This window comes from Coptis chinensis, chromosome 2 (genome assembly GCF_015680905.1).
Source record: "Coptis chinensis isolate HL-2020 chromosome 2, ASM1568090v1, whole genome shotgun sequence".
Classification (NCBI taxonomy): Eukaryota; Viridiplantae; Streptophyta; class Magnoliopsida; order Ranunculales; family Ranunculaceae; genus Coptis; species Coptis chinensis.
The window spans coordinates 1,364,092-1,380,142 of record NC_141457.1 but is presented as its reverse complement, the minus strand read 5'-3'; the positions used below and the strand labels follow the sequence as shown (position 1 = coordinate 1,380,142).

At 37.2% G+C, this 16,051-nt stretch overlaps 2 protein-coding genes across 2 annotated transcripts; one reads left to right on the top strand and one right to left on the bottom strand.

Moving 5' to 3' along the window:
* Nucleotides 1-1,708: 1,708 nt before the first annotated feature.
* Nucleotides 1,709-5,365, top strand: LOC147514302 (uncharacterized). Its single transcript, XM_086588536.1, has 4 exons — nt 1,709-1,768; nt 2,080-2,261; nt 3,981-4,560; nt 4,754-5,365. The coding sequence occupies exons 1-4, from the start codon at nt 1,709-1,711 to the stop codon at nt 5,363-5,365; spliced, it is 1,434 nt and encodes a 477-aa protein (XP_086444662.1).
* Nucleotides 5,366-8,180: 2,815 nt separating this feature from the next.
* On the bottom strand, nt 8,181-9,313 carry LOC147514301 (replication protein A 32 kDa subunit A-like). The gene is made up of 4 exons (XM_086594363.1): nt 9,241-9,313; nt 9,005-9,102; nt 8,847-8,888; nt 8,181-8,760 (listed from the first exon to the last, which is right to left on the bottom strand). Exons 2-4 carry the CDS (start codon nt 9,085-9,087, stop codon nt 8,607-8,609), a joined length of 279 nt encoding a protein of 92 aa, XP_086450489.1. The 5' UTR covers nt 9,088-9,102; nt 9,241-9,313; the 3' UTR covers nt 8,181-8,606.
* Nucleotides 9,314-16,051: the final 6,738 nt, after the last annotated feature.

Here is a 16,051-nt window from a genome sequence, read left to right as displayed (position 1 = left end):
TAGCAAAAACAAAAGATAAGAGACTCTTCTCTATCTCCTCAACTCTCTATTCATAGCTATTTCGGGTAAAATCCTACACTGAACAACAGTGTTAGTTCCAGAAAATTCTTCTCTCCTTGCCTTTTGGGTCAAATCCTTCACTGCTTACAGTGAAAGTTCTAAAAAGGCTAGTTTCTATTCTCTTTATGGTAAAATCCTCTACTGTGAATAGTACCGAGTTCCGAAAAGAAACAGGACAAACATGGATATCTATGAGTTCGAAAGCTCCTTTAATGAGAAAAGAAGCATACAAAAGGAGATGAGAAACACTCAGGGCATCGACATTGGTAAGGAACCAAATCAGCAAAGTCAGAATATGGTACAGGAAACAGCGCCAAAAATCTCTTATGCTGAGGCAGCAAAGAAAGCCACACAACAAGAAGCAGAACTTCAAGAGCTTCCAAACCCTGAGAAGATGGGGGACTACCCAGCCATCACCATTCCAGAAAAGGCATATGAAAAGGGGTTGCTCTATTGTAAAGTTCGTTTAGTGGGTAGAATTGATTTCTGAGAAAGTACCAATCGAAAAAAGTCGTGAAATAGCAAGGAAAATCTGGCAGCCCTCAGGTGAGTGGATTATTACTCCCATTGGTAAAGGATATCTATTTCTGCGATTTTCAAATGCTGAGGATCTGAATAGGGTGTGGGCGAAAGGAGTCTGGGACTTTGATAAAAGTCCAATGAGAATAAGTCAGTGGACACCGAACTTTTGTCCGGATAGTCGAGGCGATCCACGCTTTAGTATGGTTTCGGGTTTCAGGACTTGGTCAAGAATGCGGGAACCGAAATCCTTATGTCCATTGCAAAGAGGGTGGGTTATCCGATGCAGATTGATGAGAAGACTGGCCGAGACGGACGGATATTATGCGAAAATTCTGGTAGATGTGGACCTTTCAGAACCCATACCTGACCAGATTTATGTGCAAACAAAGTCGGTGAAGTTTTGGCAGACAGTGGAGATAGGGAAGTTACCAAAGATGTGTACCCACTGCAAAATTGTCGCATCTGGTTACTGAATGTAGGAAACTAAAAGGTGATATGCAAACTTCTCGAGGGAAAGAAAATAAAGGCAAAGATGTTGTGATTGACCTTACCCCTGATGCCGATTTCGAGGAGGGAAGACGAGAAGGAAAGCGAAGTCGAAAAAAACAGACATATAAACCGAACCTAGTAAACAAAGAGAGACAATTTGGAGACCAAAATCTAATGAGCAACCGGTGGAAACATTGGACTTAATAGGTTTGAAAATCTTGAGATTGAGGAAATACAAACCATAGAGGTGCAGGAGCTATTTGCCGAACAAGGACAAGAAGTAAATGGGGGGACATGCAAAGATAAGAGAATCATTTCAGGAAGCAGACCAAGAGCAGAGTACCATACTCCACAACAAAAAAAAATGCAGAGTCAGTCAGGGAGGAGGAAGTAATTTCTTTGGAGAGAAACAAGGAGACCGATGATCTTTGGAAGCGAGGGACCGAGCATGAGCATAATAATCCCAACTCGGCGGTGGCATCATCACATCACCGAATCCATGAAGTTTACGCTGAAAAAACTTTGGTCGAGACTGAAGCGGAGAAAGTTCTTCAAATGATGGTACGGAAACAACATTCTAGAGTGGATGATAAAAAAACCTCCTGACCCAGAAACCCCTACTTCCAGATGGGGAGACATGGCGGAGGATGATGAACAAGAGGAACAAGATCCTACTGTGGGCTTGATGGGCTTGATGGTGAATGACACTCAAGAATCTGATATAATCTTCAGGAGTCGAAACAGACCTCAGTGGCAGATGCAACAAACATATCCCGGTTACGTGTCCGGATCGCGATCTCGGACTGGGCAAAAGGGATAATTAAAGGTGGTTTACACCTTCACTCACAATAAAAAAACCTCGATCTCGAAAATGCCCGTCTTTTCATATTTGAAACTTAGTGCAAATACATCAGTGCATTGATATAGGGTAATTAAATACGACTTGAAGAATCAGTTTTATATGTAAATTAGTTTCACTTTGTTCGTCTAGTAATTTGTGACGTGCAGAAATTCAGTGTCCATTCATCTGTCTTTTCATTTTATATCGGCGTAACACTTGCGGAAAAGTTGAATATGATTTATGACGAGGCTGAAAGATGGATAGTGAATCTTGTGCGAAATTCAAAGCTTGACGCAAAGATTGATTCCAAGTCGGGAACTGTTGTCATGGAACCCAATCATGTGAATGTGTAAGTGTTCAACTGGTGTTCCTCCTACTAAGCATTCATTTGCGTCTTTGTCGGCTAGCCCTTTCCAACTCACTCCCTTTCTTCTCTGATCTGACTTGCAGGTACGAATAGATTATTGAAAACACCAAGGCACTCTCTTTGCGTACTTACAAATATGCTAATCTCGTTCTAGAATCTGCTCAAGTACAAACTGCTGTATAAGGAGTCGTGTTTGCGAAAATTTCTTGAAAGCTCCAAAGAATTGTTGTGAATGATTTTGTTTGTTTTTGTTTACTTTGTTTAGCTATTTAACCTTAAAGAATTGTTGCAAATAGTATGATCATACCCGTAGATACACACTAGTAGTGGTCAGTAATCTTGACAAAGATATAGCTTTTTGGACTCCATGAGCTTCTTTAGTAATAATCAATAGAAACTGTTCTCTTGCTCTTCCCATGGATTTAATAGAGTCCGTAGGGTTGTATATGAGATGAGAGAACACCTCCTGCGTCAAATATTTTTCGGAAGGCACAAAACGATTGTCAAAAGTAGGATCTTTGAAGACCGCTCAAGTGGAACAGGTTTATTGGAGTTTGAATTGCTCATATTGTTAGGAGTATGAGACCACTGTTGCCACATTTTTGTCGCGTTTGGTTGTTGGACCCGGTGAAAATAAATCTTGAACTTTTCGATCTCTTGGAAGGGACAAAACATCGCATTACTTAAGAATTATGCTACCATACTCTTTTTCTGAATTCCGTAGTTTGAGTATAAGGAGCTACTACTTAAGAATAGGATATAAGTATATATCTATATATACATATTTGTTTTCTATTGCTCGACTCCTTTTTATTTATTTCTATTGGTGTATAGGATGAAAGGGACTTTTCTGATGATACCATCCCAAAGTCATCCCCTGATGCTTACAACTACTGAAGGTGCTAGTTTTGTACAAATGATATGAGAGCTTGAGTTTAAGGACAAGTCCCATTGATTTGGAAAATAGTGTGTATTTCATTCGTGGCAAGTCCTATTTATGAAAGACGTTTTGGTGATGTTATTTTAATAAAAGATTATGTGATTGGATGTACTTGTAAGATTTCTTGTTTATATTATGGGCGATTATAAAATACCCAATAAGTGGGGGCATCTTTATGCAGGTTAAGTAGTCTCCCAAAAAGGGAGGGGGGTGGTTTTGGGGGGGATTTTTTTTTTACATATGAAATAGTTTTGTAACAGTTCTTCACCGTTACTAAGCTTTGCAATAAGTAACACAAAAAAGCGTTACTAATTTTATAAAAGCGTTACTAATGTTAGAAAAGAGTAACACAAAAAAGCGTTACTAACTTTATAAAACCGTTACTAATGTTAGAAAAGAGTAACACAAAAAAGCGTTACTATTTTTATAAAACCGTTATCGATGTTAAAAAGAGTAACACAAAAAGCGTTACTAATGTTATAAAACCGTTACTGATGTTAAAAAAGAGTAACACCAAAAAGCGTTACTAATTTTATAAAACCATTGCTAAAGAGTAATACAATTGAGCAAAGAAAACCGTTAGTAAATATTTTAGTAACGGTTAGAAACCGTTACAATAAATAATTATGTAACGGTTATAAACCGTTACGAATATTAATAACGAATTAGCAACGCCCAAACTGTGACGCATAAAAGCCGTTACAAATATTTTTAGTAACGGTTTCTGACTGTTAGGGATGTCCTGTTTTGGTATAGTGTAGGCTTTCGAAGCTCATCAATAAATGGGATCCTGACATAGTAGGTATTGCCGAACCTATGATCAGCCCTGATGATTTCTCCAAGTCTTATCTCCAATCACTGGGAATGAGTTCTTGCTTCTTCTACAACACTAGTCCAAATAGAGTTCCTAACATTTGGCTTTTCTGGAAGACAACAGTTGCTACTCCGAATCAGATACATTGCTCCAATCAACAGTTAACAGTGGAGATAGATGGAGTGCTTTTGTCTATTATTCATGCTCATTGCATCTATGTGAATCGGAGGCAACTATGGATGGATCTTCATCAGCTAAGCCTCATGAACCTTCCATGGTTAATTCTTGGTGATTTTAATGCTTATCTGAGTTACTCAGACAAACAGGGAGGCCATCGACCATCTACAGCAGCGATGTCTGATTTCAGAGATTTTGTTGGTTCCAATCACTTAATGGAAGCTCCTTGCAATGGGTTTCACTTCTCTTGGTGGAACAAGCAAGTCGGGCGACTTAAAATTCTGGGTAAACTGGATAGGATGTTCTTCAATATTCTATGGAGCTCCAAATACCCGGGATGGAACTATAAGGTATGCAACAGGCTATGCTCGGATCACTCTCCTATAGTGGGTCGAAGCGTAGATATTCCTCGACAAAAAAAATATTCCCTTCAAATTTTTCAACATGTGGTGTTCACACTCAACTTTTAGAGATACGGTTCAAGCAAATTGGGATGTTCCTGTGTCAGGACATTCAATCTATATTCTGACACAAAAACTTAAGCGACTGAAAAGTGCTTTGAAAGTTTGGAACAGGGAGATATTCGGTAACATCAAATTTCAAGTTGAAGAAGAATCCAAGAGTCTAGAGCAGATGCAAAAACATTTTGAACAAGGGAACATGAATGAGGAGTTCACTATGCAAATGGTGAATCAAGAGAACAAGGTTGAGCAATTGCTAGAACAAGAACAGATGTTCTGGAGACAGAAAGCAGGAGCCAGCTGGGATAATGATAATGATAATGATCGAAGCACCAAGTTCTTTCACGCAATGGCGAATAGCAATAGAAGCAAATCTATGATATTGGAACTGAAAAACAATGAGGGGAACACACTCAGCACTCAGGAGGATATTGGAGAGTTCTTGGTCAAGCACTATGAGGATAAATTCAAAAAATCGGAGCATGAGATTGATTGGAGTCTAATTCAAAATATGCCTCAGGCAATTTCAGATGAAGACAATGAAAAGATATCTTCCATCCCATCAGCACAAGAAGTGAGGGCAGCGGTTTTTCACCTTAAAGCGGACAGCTCCCCAGGCCCTGATGGTTTTACGAGCTTTTTTCTTTCAACAATCTTTGGGACATTGTGGAATATGATTTGGTCAGAGCTATAAGATATTTCTTCATCAAATCTCGGCTGCCTATGGGAGTTAACTCGAACTTCATTGTGTTAATCCCTAAAGAAAAGAATGCCAACCAGGTTAACAAATTCAGGCCTATTTGTCTTTCTAATTTTGTGTTCAAGATCATCACCAAGATTCTCGCCATAAGATTGAGCCCAATTGCAGAAAGGATCATTAGCAAGGAGCAATATGGTTTCATCCCAAATAGAAACTCTCAGCAAGCCATTAGATTCGCCTCCGAGTTAATCAATGAGCTGCAAACACCTCGGCATGGGGGAAGTTTAGCAATCAAGATCGACATTTCTCAAGCTTTTGATACAATGGATTGGGAATTTCTATGGGCAGTCCTACGGCATGTGGGATTCTGTGATATATGGATTCAATGGCTACAAGGAGCTTTCTCTAGCAACTCAATGTCTATAATGCTCAATGGTGGACCAAAAGGTCATTTTTCTGCTGAGAGAGGGCTGAAACAGGGTGATCCACTATCTCCAATGCTTTTTGTGATAGCAGAGGACTGTTTAAGCGAAACATCGCGACAAAGCTTGTCCACGAGAAGAAGATTCGGCATATGGTGGTTAATGGTAAATACTGCAGTCCATCACACCTAATGTTTGCCGATGACATTTTCTTGTTCAGTAATGCTAACATGAGATGCACCAGACAGATTGTCAAGATTCTTAATAGATATCAAGACTCGTTTGGACAAATCATTAACAAGAACAAATGCAAGATTTTTCTCAGCCCAATGACAAACAAACGGAAACAGCTAATACAGGAGACTTTGAATATCAAGGAAGGAAAACTACCTGAAAAGTACCTAGGGGTACCTCTAGTCATGGGGAGAGTAACGAAAGTAGCACTTGCTCTTTTGGTGGATAAGATCAGAAGAAAAGCTTCGGGATGGGCCGGCAAATTACTATCTTTCCAAAGAAGGGTAGTCCTTGCACGACATGTTCTAAACAGCATCCCAGTGTATAATATGGCTATATACAAGTGGCCGAAATCAGTGATAAAGGAATGTGAAGCTATTATCAGAAATTTCATTTGGAGCGGAAACCCGGCAGAACGGAAATCTATCACGGTATCATGGAGAAAGCATGTAAGCCTACAGAGGAAGGGGGACTAGGGTTAAGGAGACTGCAAGATATAAATCTCTCAATGCTTATGAAACAAGCGTGGAGTCTTCTAACAGAGGATTGTGATTGGGTGTCCTTCATGAAAAGTAAATATACCAATCGAACAGGGGGATGGTCAAATTACAAAACCTCTACTGTTTGGAATGGTATCAAATAGGCACTAAGTGAGATGAAACATCTTCTTGGATGGACGGTGGGCAATGGCACCTCTATCAATTTCTAGAGAGAGAACTGGATGTTGAATAAACCGCTCTGCGACTGCTTTCAGGAAAAGCGAAAAGAGATTGTCAAGTTTCAGTTAAAGCTCAGTGAGTGTATTCAGGGAGATAACTGGAATTTTTCGGTAAACATGACTCAACTGTTGCAGCAAATGGGCATAGAACTGGGGCTCTCCTTGACCAAATAGTGCAAGAGAGGATACAAGGGTATGGGTAGGTTCTTCTACTAGGAACTTCACAGTTTCGGAAGCTCATGACGCCATTAGAAAGAAATCAGCCAAACCAGCATGGTGTAAATTCATATGGGGCTCAAAAACTCTACCGAAAACACAAGGGATTGCATGGAAGGCGGGCACGGCGCAAAACCGAACGGATGATCGACTCCAAAGGCGAAAAATGCAGCTGGCTTCTAGATGTTGCATCTGCCTCAATCAGTAAGAAACTCTGGAGCATATTCTCTTTCAATGTACTCTGGCCAAAACAGTATGGAACTATGCTCGAGACATTTTCAGCACTTGCAAGAACCCAAAATCATTTCAGGATGTGCAGCAGCAAGGTAAACACTACAGCTCCCTCATACTTGATATGTGGAAAGCTTGTTCTATTACTATGATGGTGAGTCTTTGGAAGAACCGAAACAAAGTGCTTTACGACAATAAAGCCTCAAGCTTATCGCACATTTGCTTTTTAGCAAGACGAGCAATCATTCGAGCTCACCACAGATCTACAGGGCATATGGAGAACTCGGTTCATGATTTAAAGATTCTTAGAGTCTTCAACCTTCAACACAAGCTGGTGAGAAGAGCACGAAAATCATTGAATGTTTCGGACTCTTCCTCCACTGGAATATTAAAGGTAAATCCGATGGGTGCTCGAGAAGGAATCACGGGAGATCAGGTTGGGGAATGGTTATGCTGAAACTATAAGGGTGAATTCTTAGGTGCAGTGCGGGGGAGGTCGGGGGTCAATACTAACTACATGGTTGAAACATTCGCTATTGTGGAAGCCGTACATAAAGTATTTGGACTGGGATGGAAATATATATGGGTGGAAAGTGACTCGAAATCAGTAGTCCAAGCTTTTCAGGAGAATAAAATACATTGGAGAGTCCAAGAAAGGTGGCAAACTATGATGGAGCAGGCAGCATGGATCAATGTCACAGCCACTTGGAGAGAGACTAACCTTGGAGCCGATAGCTGCTCTAAACATGGGGCTAACTTGGCTCAAGGTGAAAGAAAATGGTGGGATAGTAGACCACTCTTTATGAAAAATCTAGAGAATCACTACACCACTTATTTTCGTTTTGTCCACTAGATCATTGATGTTTTAGGAAAGGCACACATATGATGTAACCTTCATTAAGCAGTTCTTAATATGTAACTTCCACTTTTGTAACCCTTATTCTTTATTAATCAATTACCTTTAGCAAAAAAAAAATTATATCCCATAAAATCCCATCCCCAAATAAACTCTATAAAAACTATTAAGAGTAAGACCTATATGTTCACATACAATAGGAGTGCTTAACATGTAGTTCCAATTGAGAATGCGATAAAATTGGGGAACAATTATTTATTTTTGTGAAGTGGTGGGCTAAACAAATTCTGAGCTTCAATAGGCATAACAGGGGTAGTACTCTTTTCTTCAGCAGACAGCCTTGCTATGGCCAGAGTTAGTGTACATGTGAATCCTCCCGTCAATGTCCAAAATCCAAATTATTCACTTCAAGTATATGAATGTCTTCTTCGTTGATTGATTAATATCTTGCTTATTAAGCTCTTTAAAGAAAGATATTAAACAATCAAGGAATGAATAGTGCATGGATGTAGTGAAACTGTAAAATGATAGGCCAAGAACACTTGCCTCAAGTCCATTTTACAAACTCGAGAACGAATAGTTACCAAGTGAATATTTGCATTCAAAGAGCTTAATAAGTTCATGAATTGCATACCTGATGGAAAATGTGTTCAACTGGATTTTACCCTGAAATACTTTCAATGCTCCATGAACTCTAACGTACATTCCATCTCTAAAGATCAACATACAAACAAAAGAAAAGGCTATTAAGTAATTAAATTATTACTCTAAAAGTAAACTGATAAGGAACCCACTTACTGTATTTGTTCCATTTCCTTCGAATCAATGCTCTCATTCAACCTAAATACAAATAGAAAAAAAAAATTACAACTATAAACAATTATTGCTTTCATTTCTTACAATGGGATGCTTTGTTGACTAAAGGCATGACTTATATCTACTTAAGAAAAACTCACCATCTGTGGCAAACGAGACGCCCAGTGCCATCATCAATAGAGAAAGAAACATCAGTAGCCCTTTCAACTCTATCAGAAACCATCCCAACCAACTTAATCTAATAACAAAAACAAAAAATAATGTATATATATATATATATATATATATATATATATATATATATATATATATATATATATATATTAGTAAAAAAAAAATAAAGGGTGATAACAATAAATAGGTTTGAGAAATTTACATTATTGACATCAACACCGTCAACGACTATATTAGATTTCTCATCATTTGGGTTAGACGCAGCGTCTTTGATTTGCTTCAATCATTAACGGTAGTAAGACTTGTGAGTCACGATTCTGTAATAAACAAAAAACAATATTAGTTAAAAACCCTAAGAGAGAGAGAGAAAAAAAAATGTTACCTTGGATGATGAAGAGTAACCAGGGTCGGTGGATTGAAATGATTGGGAAGGCATGAATCCACCGCCTGAGAAAGCTGCGTTTCCATCGAATTGGGAGAACATTTTTTTTTTTTGAAACCCTAAGAGAGAGAAATGAAAGAGAGAGAGTGTGTTTGAAATTGAAGTGAAGAGTTTGGAAGTTTTTTTTTTTTTTTTTTTCCTTTTACAGAAGGTGAAACGGTTCCCGCCAATTGTCAGTTACTTCCCGCATTTTTGTCTGTCTAATAAGGCCCAACTGTACTTTTAAACTCGGCCCACGTTATGGACGTTAATGCTGAAATAGGCCAGGCGTTAGCCGGTTTTATTTAATTAATTAAATATTTAAATATATATAATAGTGTAAATGGGTATGTATATATGAAGAATGAAGAAATAAAACTTTATATCATTCTTAAATTGATTTTGTGCATTTTTGACCCATGAACTTGTCATATTGGGTCAATTGCACCATTGAACTTTCCAACCAAGTGATCCGGTTCCAATTACTGAATATTATTTGACTACTTATATGCTTATCTGTGAGGCTATTAGTTTCAATAACTAACTATGCATGAAACAATAATATCTTTTCTTTCGTTTTTTTTTTTTTTGCATTTTGCATAAGAAAATTTGAATTATGTCGTTTTTAGTTAGTTGGGTTTCATCTGATACGTGTCTGCTGCTAAGCCTACTCTGCTATATGTGGATATATGTTTGAATTACATTCATCTCTATCACATTGGAGTGTACTATAAGGGTGGCAATAGGTCCTGTTGGGTTGGGTTTGTGTTATGTCATATTCGGGTTACGTGTTAGGAGAGCAAACCTAAATCCGACCCAATTACTTATCGTGTCGAGTTTGTCAAGTCCAAACCCAACCTGCCTATATAACGAGTTACCCAACGGATGACCCACTAAGCCAACGGGTCAATTTCAAATCAGTTTCGGATCGGATTCACATACAACATGTATGCAAAATATTTAGTATTTCATAATTTTATTTAACAAAAAAATAATATATATATATATATATATATATATATATATATATATATATATATATATATAATTCTCAAAAACCATCCATAATTTAATTACACTTGTCATGCAAGGGTTTCCAGGTACTCGACCGAGGAATCAGGCACTTCAATCTCAATTTCAAGTTCCATCTCCCACACATCCACCAAGGTTTTTGAATCCCGTTTCACCAACAACTTTAGGCCTGCATATGGGACCACAAAGCCTTACACAAACACCACAAAGACCCAATTTTCCTGCACCATTTCCTCCTAAAATGATGAATTCATTGCAATTGCAGCAAAATCAATCAAATTCAATAATACGATCAGGTAGTTTCTTGGTGCCAAACCAACATAACCTCACTTTCTCATCTGGTAAGCCAACTCTGTCTCCTAGTGGAAACCAAGTATATTATCCATTCTCCCCCACTTCGGCATCTTCTGCTCCTCAACAGCCAGAAAACCATGTCAAAGTCGAGAAACAGGTCCATACTCTTCCGATCAAATGGACACAATTTGTAAGTTACTTTTAATATTTATTATGTAGCTGAGAATCAAAGTAATATAGTATGTATGTAGTATCAGTAAAGACTTGCCATTTACATAAGGAGCTTTCACAAAAATAAAGTTGAAGCGTTGTTCATACAATTAAGATATATGCTTTCCAGGTCACAGTTCAATCGGTGAAATGTTTTGCAGGTCATGCCTCTCCTTTTCCTCCAAATTTATGGAGTTGTACATTAGCAGCTTGAACAAATAAAATTAAATTCTACAGGTTAGCTAGATTATATATATGCTCATATGATGCTAATACTATACACAAAGTTTCCTTCTATTTTTTCTTACATGGCCACTTTTCATTAACTTTTAATTTTTTTAAAAGGGGCTGACCTTGTTTACGTAAAGCAAGAAGAAATGTACCAAGCAAGCCAAGTAGTTCATTGTTCATAAGCACAAAAGATTGCAAAATAACCTTATCGAACGGAAGCAAGTGCAAGTCTCTGAAAAGCACGAAAAACCTAGTCTTCTAAAATGCAGCCTTTAGTATCGCTTTCTAATTTTATGGTTTTGAATATTTTCTTACAAACTTCTCGGCAAGTTAACCTGTCAATCTCTTCCAGATCGCCGAGATTGTGGTTGAGAGAGATGTAGCTACATGTTGTTGTCCAAGCAGTATTGTATCACCTGTTGCTTCCTTAAGACATCAGCCTCATAATACATAATAGCATCTCCATACAAAACTTACACAGCATGGGCTTATCTAACCTTTGCTGAGCAGCCCCTCATAGATCTTTTGTATTCATTTTTTGGGCTGAACGAAGCTGCAATGATTCACACTATACAACTTCATTCAAATTTCATATGCATGTGTTTACTCAGTGCACATAATATCTCAAATGCACACAAAAAGTACAACTATGATTTATAGGTAGTAAAGCGAGCAAACATACCCAATAATTTGCTAAGATAGGTTTATTGAAAGATTAAAAACCCAACTTTGCAATTTAGAATGAAATACCTGTAGTTATTGATGATTAAGTAATTAAGTATTGGAGAGAACACCTTTAAAAGTAACCGATCAACATCCATCTTGTTTTCAGTTTTTGCTAGAAGTAGAAAAGAAGAAGCCCAATCATACCTTCAAGCCAATCAGAGGAGTATCTATATAATTGAAGAAGAGAAGAAAAAGAGAGAGACGACTGGTTTCCTTGCATTTAATTTCGGTATAAATGGTAATAAATTGGCAATTAATGTGAAGGAGAAGTGGCGAACAATTGAATAGTGGCGTGTAGTTGATTTTTGACTTGAATTTACACATATGTCCTTAAAGTATTATGTAATATTAAGGGTATAAATGGTAGTAAAATTTGAAATGACGAAGTAGTCCTTCTTAAAAGCATTGAATAATTTGTTTGAATATTTTATTAAGGGTATTTAGTAGTAGAAAAAAGGCTGGTCCAATTTAAATGTCCATGTTAATTATGGTATACTCTACTAATTGAGATATTAATGAAAATTGAATAATTAAACATATCTTTATCGAATGAATCAATATGACAACTAATCATTCTCCTTTTAGTCGTTTATTTTAGGTAGTTGGGATGATAGATGAGATTTTAGATCAGTTTCAGATCGGATTCACCTAGAGTTAAACTGTATGCAAAATATTTAATTACATATTTTTGTGAAGTAAACAGAGATGAGGAATATAGTCTCATTGTACTAACTTCATTTGTGCAGTTGATCTGGTTGAAGTATGCCACCCAAACAACTACAACATTGGATTGCTTACTTATTCTCCATTGGGTGGTGAATCTCTTATGGGAAAGCATTTCGATATTAATTCAAAAGATGCAAAGAAAGGAAGATTCAACCTATTTCCTGGTTACATGGAAAGATACAACAAAACCATCAGCAAGGTATGTTTACCTCTGACTACTTCCAATTACTGTTTGATTTTTGTAGATTCATGCGTTCAAAGTTTCAAAGATCTCCATGATCATTTGGAGATGTATAACCTGAGTCATAATTGTATCATGAAAAAGTTGTTGGTAATGATTTTTGCCCCTGTATTTCAGGAAGCAACGGAGAAATACATCGAGTTGGCCAAAGCACATGGTCTTAGTCCTGTTCAACTTGCATTGGGATTTGCACGGGACCGTCCATTCATGACCAGTTCAATCATAGGGGCAACTTCAGTCGACCAACTAACAGTTGATATTGGTGCATTTATGACAATGGAACGCCCTCTTCCAGCTGAAGTCATGGCTGTAATTGAAGACATATTCAAGAGATACAATGATCCAGCAATTAATTGAGTGAAAAAAAAAAAAAAAAAAATTGGCTAGGAGAGGATTTTTTTTTTGTTATGTTATGCTTGTGAGTGCACTATCCAACTGTAGAGTTATGTACTTATTATTCTGAAGACTGCCATTGCATTGTAATGGGCATACAGGAACGTAAAAATCCAATACTTAATAATAATAATTAGAATTATTTTGTTGTTGAAATAACTAGGGGTTCGGACACCCCAACATTGTATTTATATCAAGTTCTCAGATACATCTTTCCTTCCTTATCGCTTTTGATCAATACAGTTTTTTTTTTTTTTTTTTTTTTCCATATGGGCAATAAAATACAAAATACCATTACAACTTTCTCTGCTCATTTTTGATAAATAATCAGCTACTTGATTACCTTCCTATAAGACATGAACAAAAGATATTTGCTCAAACTTCAAACTCTCAACTTGTATTTGGGCAACTAGGTTCCTACAGTAGTGCCACGGTGGCTTCCCCGTTTTGGTTAAGATCTGGATCCCCTGCAAAGAATCTAATTGCACTTGAATATGTTTGATATTCAGCTGTGCCGCACCCTCAAGCCCCTTATGCACAGCAAGGAGTTCCTAAAAAATCACTGACAACCGCTTGGAGCTACTACTATAAGCCATTAACACATCCCCATTACTGTCCCTCAAAGCTATACCATAACTTGCCACCCCATTTTGTACCGACCTATCATAATTTAGTGCAACTATACTCACCTCTAGCTTTCTCCATTTAATCCAATGTTCCTCTCTATTTTTGAATCTTACCCCAATTCCCAAGTTCGCCAGCAGCAGTTTAGTCCCCACATCTTCCTTGACTAATTCCAGAGTTTTCCCCAAGTATACCTTCACAATGTTTAGAACCTTTTGACTTACATACCTCATCAGATGTTCTAAATTTGTGCTTATTTAATCTCCATTTTTGCTCAGTCCAAATGGCTTGAATTGCTGCACAAATAAGAGCTCTTATCATTTCTGATACCATTGTGTTTGATCTGCATAAGCGCATTAAGTAGTACCATTCATCATGGGATGCTCTGATGTTAACTGGTACTCCCATAGTCCTCTCGAATTCTTCCTAGACCAGCTTTGAATATATAGGAACAATCGAAACACAGATGGGAAGAAGAACTTTCATCATGGTTGCTACACAAACAACATTTTGTTGTCCTTATAACCTTATTCGTTATCAGTCGATTCTATGTTGGAAGAGCTCCCGAAAACAATTGCCAAACTGTGAATGAGTGCTTTGGAACCGAAGTACTTCCCCATACTATCTTGAACCATTTGACTTTACCCCTCACATTCTTTAGGACAGAATAAGCTGAATAAGTAGAGAATGCGCTTGAGCTGCTTGGTGTCCATGTAACCTGGTCTTTTGTGGTATTGATACGCGCTCTTTTTGTGTGTATGAGATGGTATATGGAATGTGTAGATGGATGATAGATGATGGTCGTTGAACAAAACAGAAATATATCAAAACCTAATTATCCCTCAATGACTAAAAGATGAGTAAGATATCGTTCTACTTTTAAGTGTGTGTCATATGAAGGACCAGAGTGGAAAGGGGTGTCGAGGGATAAAAAACTATTTTATAGAGATTATGGATTACTAACTAACTAAACTTATACTAAAGATAAGAATTGGAAATAGGGAGAGAATATGAGATAGATAGATTCAAGAGATTCAAATCCATCAATGCTTTTGATTCAATGACCTTTTGTTTCATGTTGTTATCCAAATAGACTACAATCGGGCAATCAAGCAAGTGTTGATGCCTTTTTGGGTAAAACATCGTTAAACAATTATTTATACTTATATGTTATTCCTATGTATGCGCTATTAATATCTTATTTCATTTTATGTGAGCTTGGACAGCTATTCAATGAATCACCATATAAGGCAAACACAAGAAATACTTCTCTCACTCTAAAACATTACGCAACTAGAAGAAAAGTAGAGAATAATAGTATAATATTCAATTACAATAAATAAAATCCTATTCTAGCATTATATTCAATTGTAATAAATAAAAGCATATCACTAGCAAATATTCAATTGCAATAAACTAGCAAGATATTCGATTGCAATAAATAAAAACCTTAATATATACTTTCATCCCCTGATTTGGGCAATGGAATTAATAATTATTAAACAGACATAAAGAACTCACCTGATTGGAGAACACCATAAACCAAAAGAATCACCAAACCTTAAGCACTGGCTTCATCTCCTCCCTTGAAGGAGAAGATTAGCCTTTCATGAAGAAGGAAGAACACGAATAATGAGAAGAAGAAAAGTCGAAAAACATAAGACTAAAAAGACTAATTTATTAAGACTCGACTAGTGAAAATCGAATATTTTATTATTAATCTCTCTACCTCAAGTTATGGGGACAAGAATGTAAGTGAATTGGCCCGTTTCATGAGGCACTTAGGTCCTATATTTATAGGGGTTACAATGAGTTCTAGAAACATCTCAAACCGTGGCTTGTTTCTTATTACAAATCAACTTCTTTCAGAGTCCAACTTCATTTCCAAAACTGTAAAAGAGGTGGGCTACAGTGTCGGTTCATGAGTCTAGACGCACGGGCCTTGCGTCCCAAATGCAAGAGTCTGTTTTTCCTCTTTTGCTTCATCATTCTTTCCTCTTTTGCGGGTTTTGGTCAAAGCAACGAATCTTTTTGCCTTGGGCTTCCAAATAGGTTTTAAAATAGGTCTAAATCGCATCTTTCATAGCTTCAATTCTTTGTCCTTCTCCATGATTG

What these genes read in the sequence shown, in the direction of transcription:
- LOC147514302 (XM_086588536.1), top strand. Translation starts at nt 1,709, where the DNA reads ATGGCGGAGGATGATGAACAAGAGGAACAAGATCCTACTGTGGGCTTG. An exon ending in GAACCCAATCATGTGAATGT is followed by an intron (nt 2,262 to 3,980) that starts GTAAGTGTTCAA and finishes GGTATAGTGTAG; the next exon opens with GCTTTCGAAGCTCATCAATA. An exon ending in ACCCGGGATGGAACTATAAG is followed by an intron (nt 4,561 to 4,753) that starts GTATGCAACAGG and finishes CAAAAACTTAAG; the next exon opens with CGACTGAAAAGTGCTTTGAA.
- LOC147514301 (XM_086594363.1), bottom strand. Translation starts at nt 9,087, where the DNA reads ATGGTTTCTGATAGAGTTGAAAGGGCTACTGATGTTTCTTTCTCTATT. An exon ending in CGTCTCGTTTGCCACAGATG is followed by an intron (nt 8,889 to 9,004) that starts GTGAGTTTTTCT and finishes ATTTGTATTTAG; the next exon opens with GTTGAATGAGAGCATTGATT. An exon ending in AAGGAAATGGAACAAATACA is followed by an intron (nt 8,761 to 8,846) that starts GTAAGTGGGTTC and finishes GTTGATCTTTAG; the next exon opens with AGATGGAATGTACGTTAGAG.